The sequence below is a fragment of the Solea solea genome, chromosome 7 (genome assembly GCF_958295425.1).
Source record: "Solea solea chromosome 7, fSolSol10.1, whole genome shotgun sequence".
Taxonomy (NCBI): domain Eukaryota; kingdom Metazoa; phylum Chordata; class Actinopteri; order Pleuronectiformes; family Soleidae; genus Solea; species Solea solea.
Genome location: NC_081140.1, coordinates 27,001,692 through 27,014,562, shown reverse-complemented (window position 1 = coordinate 27,014,562; position 12,871 = coordinate 27,001,692). Strand labels below are relative to the sequence as shown.

General features: G+C 42.3%; 2 protein-coding genes and 1 long non-coding RNA gene across 4 annotated transcripts; 1 reads left to right on the top strand and 2 right to left on the bottom strand.

The window, feature by feature from the left end:
• Nucleotides 1-624: 624 nt before the first annotated feature.
• LOC131462288 (odorant receptor 131-2-like) lies at nucleotides 625-2,584 on the bottom strand. Its single transcript, XM_058633346.1, has 2 exons — nucleotides 2,540-2,584; nucleotides 625-1,524 (listed from the first exon to the last, which is right to left on the bottom strand). The coding sequence occupies exons 1-2, from the start codon at nucleotides 2,582-2,584 to the stop codon at nucleotides 625-627; spliced, it is 945 nt and encodes a 314-aa protein (XP_058489329.1).
• A 4,509-nt stretch (nucleotides 2,585-7,093) lies between these two features.
• On the bottom strand, nucleotides 7,094-8,005 carry LOC131462287 (odorant receptor 131-2-like). The gene has a single exon (XM_058633345.1). The coding sequence runs from the start codon at nucleotides 8,003-8,005 to the stop codon at nucleotides 7,094-7,096; it is 912 nt and encodes a 303-aa protein (XP_058489328.1).
• A 3,159-nt stretch (nucleotides 8,006-11,164) lies between these two features.
• LOC131462237 (uncharacterized) lies at nucleotides 11,165-12,216 on the top strand. Of its 2 annotated transcripts, none has more exons than XR_009240860.1 (2): nucleotides 11,165-11,192; nucleotides 11,925-12,216. It is a non-coding gene; the product is annotated as an uncharacterized LOC131462237 (long non-coding RNA). The 2 variants fall into 2 exon arrangements; XR_009240859.1 differs by lacking the exon at nucleotides 11,165-11,192 and adding an exon at nucleotides 11,247-11,330.
• Nucleotides 12,217-12,871: the final 655 nt, after the last annotated feature.

The window sequence follows — 12,871 nt, the reverse complement described above, 5'->3', positions numbered from 1 at the left end:
GCCCACCATCTCCCCCGCCCCCCTCTCTATATATACTTAACAAACAAGGAAGTAGAGACGTTGAGTTTCAAGGTGTTTAAAGGATGAAAATGTTCAAGTGTCAAGTGTAGTAAACTTGATTTTTAAATATGTTGTGATAAATTCCACATTATCCTTTTGTATATAGAAGAAAATCTTTGCTTTGCCGGTGTGATACTAGTCCAGCAGAGAAGCTGTGACAGTTCTCTGGGGGTTTTTAACCTTCATGTGGGAGGTGTTATGTTTAACAATACACTTGTACATCCAAAACCTGCCTAGAAAGAGCCTTTATTTTCAAAATGGGAAAAGCTTTTATGAATATTTATCAGATAATGGTCTTAATGTTGGTCTAATCACAAAGTTTTATTACAGGCATGAATGAAAAGTGATCACAAACAATGACGAGAGAGGTCCTGCAGCTGAGGTTGAAATATGAATAAATATTTTTCATAAATCTGCAAGGATTACATTGTCATGCTATTGTCATAGCATGTCAGTGTCCCCGGACAAATTTGACAATTTATGTTGTTCTTGCCATATGACTTATAATTACATGTTACTATGAAAGCAAAACAATTCAAATTTATTTGTACAGCACATTTTCATTCAAAGCTTTGATGATTGTTTCTTATACAAACCACAGAGAACAAAGCTTCTCAGGGCAGCAGAGAACTTTTCATCCCTGAGCCCATAAATGAGAGGACTCAAACACCTCGGAGAAAGAATGAACATGACGTAGTTAAAGTACCTGACGTTAATGTAGAGCATCAGGTTAATCTGAAGCATAGCAGCTTCAATTAAAGGACACCACAGCAGGAAAAGACAGAGGAGCAGCTGAAAGCCATGAAGAACCACAGTTCTGAGGCCTTTCCATGTCAACTTCCTGTTCTGTCCTGATGCAGCTCTGGCCACCTTCATTATTTTAAAGTATGAGAACATGATAACAATACACATGATCAGGAAGTAAAACTGACTTATTGCAGACCTAAGATGACCCTGCCAGGTGTGGAGGATGAACTTCTCCACAGAGCACTCACTGCTCTGGGTGTAGTAGCTGTGGCTTGCAGAAACAAAGAAGATGGAGAGGAAAACCATGTCAGGCAGAGCACTGATGCCATGAATGATGAGGATGCAGTGCAGAGCGCTGCGTGTGGAGCACAGCTCTCTGTGTCGCAGTGGCATGCAAATGGCCACGAATCGCTCCAGCGCCATCACTGTCAGAGTCACCGGAGTGATTAAATTGCACAAAGACACAGCTGCATACACAATAAGGCACAATGACATATGTATGCTTAAATGAAAGTAAGCTAAAATGAGCAGAAAGTCACTCAGGATTAAACTCACACAATCAGACATGAGAGTCAGTGCAAAGAAGATGTAGCGCATGGTTGTGTAGAAGAAATCCTTCATGAAAAAGACTGTGATCAGCAAAAAGTTGATGCAAAGGAAAAGTGATATGAGAACCTGAACTATAATGATCCTGTCATTGATCACGTGCACTGAAGAGTCATTGGCTGCCATTTACTGTGGTTTTCAGTTAAAGCCAACTATGCATTTAAAAAAAATATATATATATATATATATATATAAAAATTATTAAAGATACACAGAAAGTCTTCTAGCTCCAAAAAAAGGATCTGGAATAATGCGTGAGCAACAACTGTGTGTGAAGACTTTATAACAGTAACTACAACACATCACAAGTTTACTCACCAGTGTTGTTGTCAACGACAAACCTCACAGGTGATGGTAACTATAGTTACTGTCTTTGTGAGTTAGAGGGAATCAAATTTCCCCACACATTGCACCGTTTACATCAGGTTTGGATTATGAAACATACAAGGCATTTAAGGCGATATACTGTATGTAAAATATATACAACAGCAGCCTTTTGTGTTTAAAACTGTTACTGCAAACACAATTCAGACCATTATAAAACATGGTTGCCAAAGTTCTGTAACACAGAAACATAGAGCTGGAGTTATACCAACTGTTATGTTATATTTATAATCACGGTGCGTTCCAGATGTTGGCTGTTTCTATAGAAGAAAGTCATATTTCAATCGAGGCTTCTTCAAACAATTTGTATCAGTAATCCTGATGATGTGTGCGATGATCTGAGACCCAAAACACCCGTGACCCTGGGTTCATCACTGATGATGTGTCCAAGCTCCATCTTCCATGAACTAATTACAGACAGGCCTGGCCATTGACTTCCAGGAAAGGCTGGATGGTGACCACGAACAGGGTGCTGACAACTGGAGAGACAGAGGATAGCACAGAGAGACGGCAACCGGGGCAGTGAGGGCCAGCACCCCAAGCTGCAGCTCACGTGAGGGAACACCCAAACTAAGCTACAGAAAGCCCCAAGGAAAGATACCCCCAGGGGTGCCCGAGAGGGGGGGGGAGGATGAGCACTCCAGATGGACAGACTTCCTGGCAAACGACCAGTGTCGTCTTTGCATTAGGGGCCGGTGGGGCGCGTCCTCTGTTTCCAGTTGGTGGGGCCCGGCCGAGATATCCTCCCTGCGTCTGCAGTGTTGTGTATTGCTAAACTGCTGCGCATGCATGTGCGTGGACAGTGCATGCTTCAGTTTCGGCAGTGGGGCCTGAAGTTCAGGGACCCAGAGCGCTTCTCATTGGTTGATTTGAAACAAGGGCGGCACTGATTTGTGCACATGAAGGGCCGCTGAGCGTCATTCCTCTTCAAGAAGTGAGCGGTCAGTCTAATTTATTTTTATTCTAACTTGGAATTAATAATGTAGTTTACATATTGTCTGAATTCTAGTGGAATTTTTGTAATGCGTAATTGGCGATACGTATGTGGGTGTGTGTGGTGGCTTTATATAGCAGGTGTGCTCCGTTCATGCCATGAGTCATGCATTGTTGTTTCGATCTTGTTGTAGTTGATATTGTGAGATTTTGAACACTGCCATTTGGTGATGCTATTGATATGATAATATATGTCATCAGATTGGCATTGTTTGTGTGATGGCATTATTCAGCTGCAATTTTGTGTCAAGGGTGCTGTGGTCCCCTCTCTCACTTGCTACTGTGTTTTTGTTGTGAGGGTATGAGGGTAATATGTGGTATTTCTGGATTGCATTATAAGATTTTCCTGCATGGCCCCACCAGAATTACCAGGCCAAATTCGCCACTGCAAACGACACAAGCAATGGACTACTGATAACGAGAGCAATCTGTTTTTGTGGCAAGACCTGCAAGAATCTGAGAGGTCTGAGGTCAGCAAGTCGAGCAACGCATAGAGGCAGTGCCCAGTGCTGTCTCTGGTGAGACGGAGGAGGAGCAGGACTTGGAGTCAATCCACAGCATCCAGAACCTCCAAGCTCCACATGCTGCACCTAGCAAACCATCAGACCAACGACGGGTCTTGTGGCCTGCCGCACACAAGGGGCGGCAGTTTGACGAGGACATGGACGTGGACGCTGCCCTTGAAGCTACATCACAGGGGGCAGTGGAGCAGTGACTTCAGTCAATGTGCACCCTAATTTTTAGCATTGGTGCAGAGAGATTCGGCATCAAACAGTCGAAGGTCTAGAACATTGCTAGGCCAAGCCAGTGCAGGATTAAGATCACCCAGCTCAGGAAAGAAGTGAAATCTCAGAAACTGTAGTACAGGAAGGTGGCAGAGGAGGAGAGACCAGCCCTTACAGAGCTGCAGGACATCATTAGGAAGAACCTCATCTCCTGCCGTGCCTGGCGTTCTGAGTGGCACAGAAGAAGAGGCAGAGAGAGGGCTCGTAAGCACGCTGCCTTCAAAGCATATCCATTTGGATTTACCAAACAACTGCTAGGGCAGAAGCGTAGTGGGTCCCTGGTATGCCCTGTAGAGGAAATAAACCAACACCTCAGTGACACTTACAGCGACAGCAGAAGGGATGAAGATCTTGCCCCCTGCATAGAGCTCATTACACCACCTACACCCTCCACTCAGTTTAAAACCAAAGAGCCAACCCTAGCAGAAGTCAGGGAAATGGTCAAAGCAGCACGGACCAGTGCAGCCACAGGGCCGAGTGGAGTGCCATACAAAGTCTACAAACATTGCCCGAGACTCCTAAAGAGGCTATAGAGGCTTGTCAGGGTCGTATGGCTGAGGAAGAAGATGGCCAAGCAGTGGCGTCATGCAGAATGTGTCTGGATACCAAAGGAGGAGAATGCGAGTGATATCACACAATTCCGTACCATCTCTCTGCTCAGTGTGGAAAGCAAAATCTTTTTTAAGGTTCTTGCAAACTGGCTGTCTATATCCGGAGGAACTCCCACATTGACACCGCAGTGCAGAAGGAAGGAGTTCCAGGCACGCCAGGCTGTCTTGAGCGCACAGGAGTGGTCACCCAGCTGATCCGTGAGGCAAGGGAAAACCGAGGAGACCTGTCAGTCATTTGGCTAGACCTTGCCAATGCATATGGCTCTATACCACCAATTTTAATCTGAGATTCACATCTGGTACAACTACATCTGTGTGGCATCGCCTAAAAAAAGGCATCATCACTGGTTGCACCATATCAACAACGTTGTTCACCCTGGCGATGAACATGCTTGGGATACCACATTCCAGTGCTTTTGTTGTCTTTTCAGCCAATCAGCTGTGCTGGCTACTTAATATGCAGCTGCTGCTGGTGGCTTGCACTGTTACTGCTGCTTCGAGAAGCTGCATGTGTTTTCACTGTTGAATAAAGATGGACAAGGAAAGAAGAACTAAATCGTGGCTGTTACAGCGCAAATATTTGGCTGTACTTTGTGACGACCCCGAGTGGGCGGGGTTGTATAGGTGTGCCTCTCTCCCTTTCTTTCCGTTTTACACAGGCAGGCAATCAAGCCTATGCATCTCAGGTGTGTGCAGTTACCAAGGAGGCGGGGCTGTGCCTTTAAAGCCCAACAGTCCAGCCGTGCTCTCGCTCTCTCTCACCATTTCCGGCCTGGCGTCCTGCAGCTCACAATGTTTTGTTCTTAGTTTCACATCCAACACTCACACACATCCATGCACCTGCATTTACAACTGATTCACCTAATTACAGATATAGGTTATATTTGGTTTAGATTATTACTTTGGTTATGAATAAATGTTAAATTGCCTGCATCTCTCTTGTACCTGTTGTTTTTGTCAAGTCATCTGAGCCAGTCTTGACAACTTCTTAACGAAGACAGAGGCTTCTGGTATGCTGACGCCAATCTCACTTCCGCTATGCTGGCGACTGTATCGCTAAAACATTACCATTTAAGCGAGCGGACTTTATCGCTAACGTGCTAGCATTTAAGCTAGCGGACTTCAACTTAACAAACTTTCTCCAGAGCTTATACATGGTTTATACACAACAAATGGATGGATTATTTAGGGGCCCGAAGGAAAGTGACAGGACATGAGAATAAGTGGACACCTTGAGGTGAACAGACGTACACCATTTACTTCTGAGATGACAACATGACGCCAGCGATGAAAAAAAAGCACCCTGAACTTTAAATTAACCTTCTACCTTCTCACGGGGTGGGTTTTCATTAACGTCCTTTTCATTAATCTACGTTACGTTACTGTTCATTTGAAGTCACATAAAGGGATTATAAAATGTTTGGACGATGTCTTTTAATAATCCACTGTGCGTTTCAGAACGTTATGTGGCTACATTGTTATTAGCTATAGCTCAGTATTGTCATTTTAAAATGCAAATGATACGCACATCTAAACTAATGTTCGATCAGATGATCGTATTATAAGCTGTAACGGGAGCATGTGAGCATCTGTTATTAATATGAATAACAAACCAACCTGATGTGCTTGAATAACGTGTGAATGACACAGCTTTGTGTATGAAGTATTTACTGTGATGCGGAGCATCAGCCAGGAGCTCATTGAGCTTATTCAGCAACAGACTGATCCATCCACACTATACCACGGAGCCACTTAAATGTATTTTATTTTATTTGATATTCGAAATGTATATCTATCTTTGACCCTTCTAACTCTTAAATTTTTGATTTTTATGAAATGTATATTCCTATTTCATTTTTTTTGGGACCTCTTCATAGAACCCTTGGTGTCCGCAGTTGTAGGTTGAACCATTGTTCCAATAACTACAATAGTTTCTGTCCTGTGGGCTAACAAAGGCAACAATTCTCCTTAAAGCAGTTTCAGGAGTGCCTACATTCAAATGGCCACATCTTATTCAAATATTTTCAGATTTCTATGTGTTAGACATTGATGGTTAGCTCAGAAATCACACTTCTGGTTTGAATCTGTAAATAAATCAAAATGTCCATCAGCCTACTTGTTCCTGGTTTTTCCACGTGTGTGCATAACAAAGAGAGAAGGAGAGACACACAGAGATGTTTATGCTGCTGTCTACTGAACTAACTGTCACCACTGTGTGTTTTTCAAATTACTTTTTAAATTTCCAAATGACAAACTTGTACATGTGCGTGATTGTGTGACTTTGAAACATTCTGCTGGCATTGAACCAAAAATCATGCATGTTTGTTTTCTTAAGAAAACTGCATGTCGCATGCATGTTACAATACACCTATACGTACATTGTTCTCACGATAAACTTTTCACGTTGTAATGTGATAAGTTTATTGTTAGAACGTGAAGCGTATGTTGTTTTAACAATTAAATGGTCACGTCATAAAGTGATACTGCTCTGACCAGACCACAGTAATGAACACTAATGTGTGCTTTAAATATGCTGCATGACATAGACATGACAAAATAAGACAAGCGAAAAGAACTCAGAGAAAAGAACAAGAAAAATATATGAACATGACAAACCAGGAGTTTGTTTCAAGATAATTAAAGGATCAAAATGTTCAAGTGACTGGAGTTAAAGTGCTTATTGTAGTAAACTTGTAATGGAGTCATTATATTGAATAACACACGTACATCCAAAATCTGGCTTATAACAACATTTATTATCAAAACAGGCATTTACTTTTATGAATATGGATAGGAAATGGGTCTTAATGTTGACACAATCACAAGATTTTTGTAACAGTGATGAATAAAAAATGATCACGGGAGGCAGACATGTTATATTTTGCTGCTATCACTTGTCAGTCAAAATTAATTTGAATAGTGTTTCTTATACAAACCACAAAGAACAAAGCTTCTCAGTGCAGCAGAGAACTTTTCATCCCTGAGCCCATAAATGAGAGGACTCAAACACCTCGGAGAAAGAATGAACATGATGTAGTTAAAGTACCTGACGTTAATATAGAGCATCAGGCTAATCTGAAGCACAGCAGCTTCAATGAAAGGACACCACAGCTGTAAAAGACAGAGGAACAGCTGAAAGCCATGAAGAACCACAGTTCTGAGGCCTTTCCATGTCGACTTCCTGTTCTTTCCTGATGCAGCTCTGGCCACCTTCATTATTTTAAAGTATGAGAACATGATAACGATACACATGATCAGGAAGTAAAACTGACTTATTGCAGACCTAAGATGACCCTGCCAGGTGTAAAGGATAAACTTCTGTGCGGCGCACTCACCGCTCTGGGTGTAGTAGCTGTGGCTCGCAAAAGCAAAGAAGTTGGAGAGGAAAACCACACAGGGCAGAGCACTGATGCCGTGAATGATGAGGATGCAGTGCAGAGTCCTGCGTGTGGAGCACAGCTCTCCATGTCGCAGTGGCATGCAAATGGCAACGAAGCGCTCCAGCGCCATCACTGTCAGAGTCAGAGGAGTGACAAAAGCGTATAAAGACAAAGCCACATACACAATAAGGCACAATGACACATGTATAGTGAAGTGAAAGTAAGCTAAAATGAGCAGAAAGTCACTCAGGATTAAAATCAGACAATCAGACATGAGAGTCAGTGCAAAGAAGATGTAGCGCATGGTTGTGTAGAAGAAATCCTTCATGAAAAAGACTGTGATCAGCAAAAAGTTGATGCAAAGGAAAAGTGATATGAAAACCTGAACTATAATGACCCTGTCATTGATCACACGCACTGAAGAGTCATTGGCTGCCATTTACTGTGGTTTTCAGTTAAAGCCAAATGTGCATTTTTAAAAATACACAGATATGAGTCATTTAGCTCCAACAAAAGATCTAGAATAATCTTTATTTATTTTATTTTGGACTCGAAAAAATGGTCCACTCTCATACACCTACACACTTAACATACAAGACAAAACCAAGTAGACAAACAGCCAAACAATTAATATAAAATACAGTAATTTGTCACTGTTAGTTTAAAAGAAACGGTGCAAATTATTGTGCCAGTGCTTGCGAAGCCTGGATGTGAGCCGATATCCCATCATGGGGCAGGTTAAGGCCTTGATAACACAGTTATCAGATAGGTCCAAACGACACATGAAATTGAACATCAGCTTACGCAACAATGCCGAATAATTCAACAGCTCAATAAATGTAATTTTGAATCAACTAGTTAAAAGTGATGATGAAAACATGTGCATCATTTTAGTGTCTCACATACACTAAATCCAAAGACACAACACTCAGTTTACCAAACCGTTCTTGAAAAGTGGTTCACGGTCACTGTTTTCTGCTGAGCTATGTACAGCACAGTGAGCAACAACTGTGTGAAGACTTTATAACAGGAACTACAATACATCACAAGTTTTGTCATCAACGGCAAACCTCACAGGTGATGGTAACTATAGTTACTGTCTTTTGGGTGAGAGAAAAGTTCTTCAGTGCTTATAGTGGGCTGGTAGGGGAGACCGGGGATGGTTGAAACAATGGGATAGTTGTAACAGCATCACTTTCACCAATAAGGGATAATATAAGAGTCATGTGATCAATTTCATGTATAACTACTCCCTCCCTGATCTTGCATGTGAATTTGCATGGCTGTGAGAAGAAGTGTGCAGATTTTACAGCCAAAACATCAATTTTCAGGTAAGAAAGTAATTTTTTGGACCAAGTCTATATTTTGATTAGTACTGATACTGTTGATGTTTGAATTAGGTAACTTGTATCAGGTAAGAGAGTAGGTTCTTACGTCAAATGTGAGTCATTTCATCTATGCTAATTTCAAACGACCATGCTGATACAGCTAGCTAAACATTGGCTGATAGGGGTGGGGATGGTTGTAACACCATATAAGAAAATGTTACAACCATACCCGTAATCACAATTCACATATTTTCTCTACTCCTTTTTTCAGTATGCCAAGACAGTGGGTGAGGAAAACGGATCAGGGTGTGTCTGCACATGTACTTAAAGTTGCATCAGATGAAGTGAGGCAGGGTAAACAGTGAGGTCAGTTGCCAAAGACTACTCCATCTGCCATGTGACACTGAGCAGATACTGCAATAAACTGCTATCACAGCAGTCAAAAAGTCTTCGATGCACAGCAAGAGGAAGTGTTGACTGGTTACTTGATTGAGGCAGCAGACTTGTACTATGGACTCAATCCACATGAGGTAGGCCTACTGAGCATTTGCAGATTAGTGTGCCCTAAATAGGAATTAGTTACTACTGTATGCATCAGTTCTTTATGTATGTATTTAGGTACCATGGGGTACAACTAACTGACTAACTAGTTTTACTTTCCTTTAGGTCAGGAAGTTTGCATATCAACTTGCAGTAGAGTACAACATCAAACACCCCCAGTCATGGGATGAGAACGGCATTGGCAGGTCCTGATTGGTTCTCAGGCTTTATGAAAAGGCATCATAACTTGTCCATGAGAAGTGCGCAGGCAACTAGCTTGGCCCGAGCTACAAGCTTTAACCGTACAAATGTGGAGGCATTTTTCATGAAGCTTGGGGATGTTATTGAGCGGTATAGCTTTGATGGATGCGACATATGGAATATGGATGAGACTGGTGTTAATGATGGCTAAATATTAGTTATTTTTGTTCTTAGTGAAGCACAGGAAGAGGCTTTAGTGTTGGCACATGCACAATAAAGTTATATAGATGCGTATTTTGTGGTGTAGTCTCAGTTTTTAGTCCTTCAATCTTACTGTTACAATTAACCCCAGGTTGTGTTACATCCCCGGTCTCCCCTACTTGTTAATTTTACTGTCTTTGTGAGTTAGAGAAGTCAGGTTTGGGTAACAAAACATTTCAGGGCCTCCTTGTGCAGGACATTTAAAGGGGATTCATGGAACATACTGTATATACAACAGCAGCATTTTGCTTTTAAAACTATCACTGCAAACACAACTCAGACCATTACAGAACATGGTTGCCAAAGTTCTGTAGCATGGAAACACAGAGCTGAACTTGACACAACGTTATGTTTATGCTTATACATATGCAAATGTAATAGTCTGTATTGCTTTATGAATGTTTTATTATTTAGTATTCATTAGTTTTCAGATGTCTGCAATAGTCTGAAATGATGTCACTGCCATTTCCGACCTCCGAAGTTCCAATGTTAATGGAACTCAGCATTATATCAGTAGAAATGTTGGGCAGCAACGCATTACTGTATTGAGATTAGTTTTCAGTGACGCTGTAATTTAACGCCTTATAATACTTAAATTTCTTACTTTATTTTTGAGATGATGATGGAATATGCGGAAGCACTAGTTAAAAGATATGTAAGTGATCAAGTAAAAGACAAACAGGGAGATACTTGATCTGTTTTCCAATGTTTTCACATGACATAGTATGTAATTTCAGAATTACTAGACACATATTGACAAAGTTGATACTTTTGTAAAAAATAATAAATAATAATAATTAGTTCTGTAATTTCACTACGTTTTCAAGGACTAATCAGCAACTAGATTACATTTACAGTAAGTAACTTGCCCAACACTGCTCAAGAGTTGAGTCAGCTCTACAGAGGTGTAACAGGGTCAGTTACTACAGTACATTTTTTAAGGTACTGCAATTTATTAAATACCTGATTTTCATTTTATAATTATGTAGCAGTATGAACGTTGTGTTACTTTCCCCCTCGCTCATTTTCGTTTATTGGTTGCTATGGTAACACTTCCGGTAATCATTGAGGCAGCCGGTACAAAAACGTAGTCCGCTCGCCGGCTCTTCCTCTGCTCCCATTGTCGCCTGTCACTTTTAGTGTGAGGTCACGTCTCCGATCGGTAGGTTCGCACACTTTACTGCGCTAATCGCTTAGTTTAGTTAGTATGCTTAAACTTGGCATTGTGTTATAGGGCGACTGGTTGGGTGCTGCTCCGTGCTGTGTGGGCACGCTGCTGTGGGTTGATCGGCAGTGGTAAGTGTCTCTCTCTCTCTCGCTGGTCGTTGGTTGGTGCTAGTGGATGGCTAACGCTAGTGTGGTCGCAGGTGCATGCTGGCAGCTGCCTGAAGCTCTCTTCCTTTTCCTCTAGTGAGCGTTTGTTACTACAAGAAGGTACGTCTGTATATTGTGAAATATAATCAACTTAATCATAACGTACGTAGCGGTTGTTAATAATGTTCTTTCGATTAGGTGATCTTAACCACCTAACGGCCGCTGCTGCTTTGTAGCCACTGAGTTTTGGTTCGTGTTGGTGGCCGTTGCGGGCTCGTGTGGCGTCATTCGGTGGCCGTCGGAAACGTTACCGCCGACTGCCAGCCCAAGCATACGCCGGGCCAAAGCGATCGTTCGGCCGCAGCCCCGCACGACTGTTTTTACCGGGGATTTTCCCCCTTATACGGAGCGAGTGTGTGTGTGTGTGTGTGTGTGTGTGTGTGGGAGAAAGTGTGCAATATTGTTTTTGGGTATTGTGTCTGGGTTAAATGGGATTTTGTTTATGTAATTTTATTTAGTTAATTTCAAGATTGTGTTTTGTAATTTAAGTAATTTGGTTTTTGTTTTGGTTTTCTTTCATTTTCTTTTTCCTTGTCAGTAGTGAAGTTATGTGATTTATTTAGGCCTGTGACCTGCCCATGTTTAGTTCTGTTTTGCTTTTGTTTTGAATGTATGAATCCCCACTAATTTGTTATTATCCTCCTCCTCTTTCAGTTGCTGTAGGCCGGTGGTGGTGGTGCTGGTGGTCTGGTGGTGGCATCCTCCCGTCTTGTCTTGCTGTGTCCCTGGGAGCGGGTTTTCGTCACTGAGAGTGTCTGCCACGTGTGCTTGGTGATTATTGTGGTGTTTTTCTTTGGTGGATCCCTCCCCTGCCCTAGCCTTCGTCCACTCACTTTGGCCTCAGCCCTGTTAAGGTTCTTTTCCCCCCATTTTTGTTGGTGTGAATGAGTTTTATTGAAGTTTTTAGGATTATTGTTTAATAAAAGAAACATATGTTAACTTGGAACCACGTCTCTTGCCCCCTCAGTAACCCGAACTGTGTGCCTTTATAATATTACTTAGTAATTCCCTGGGTGAAATTCCCGGGGTGGCGTTGTCGAGCTTCTAATAATTTCTTACTTTATCGCCTACCCGCGCCACAAACTTGGCGTTGTCGGCAGGATGTTACTGTAGAAGAAGGGCAGAGACGTGTGTTCTATTAGTTGGTTAATTATTATTATTATTATTTTTTTGTTGGCATTGATACAAAGCAGCAGTGGTTCGTTATAATAATCTCCAGTAATGGAGGAGGAAATGGAAGAACTGCGAGATTTGGTCGCACAGTTGAAAGCTGACAATGAGAGGCTGCGTCATGAGCAGGCCCCTGTTGGACCCGTCCCTAGTACCATGCCTTCGGCATCATCAGCGGTGCCTACTGCCACTGCCGGCGTCCCTGCAGCAGAGAGGTTAGTGTTTGTGCCTCGTGACAGGAAGTGCCCCATGTACAGGGGAAGATCGGGGATAGTGCTGAGCGAATGGATTGAGGAAGTGCAGGCGTGTATTAGGGCTCGTCATTTGTCCTTAGCTGATCAGGCGTTCTTTCTCTTCGACCATCTAGAGGGGGAAGCACGTGAAGAGATCAAGTACCGTTCTAGTGTAGAGCGTGGGGATCCAGCTAGAAT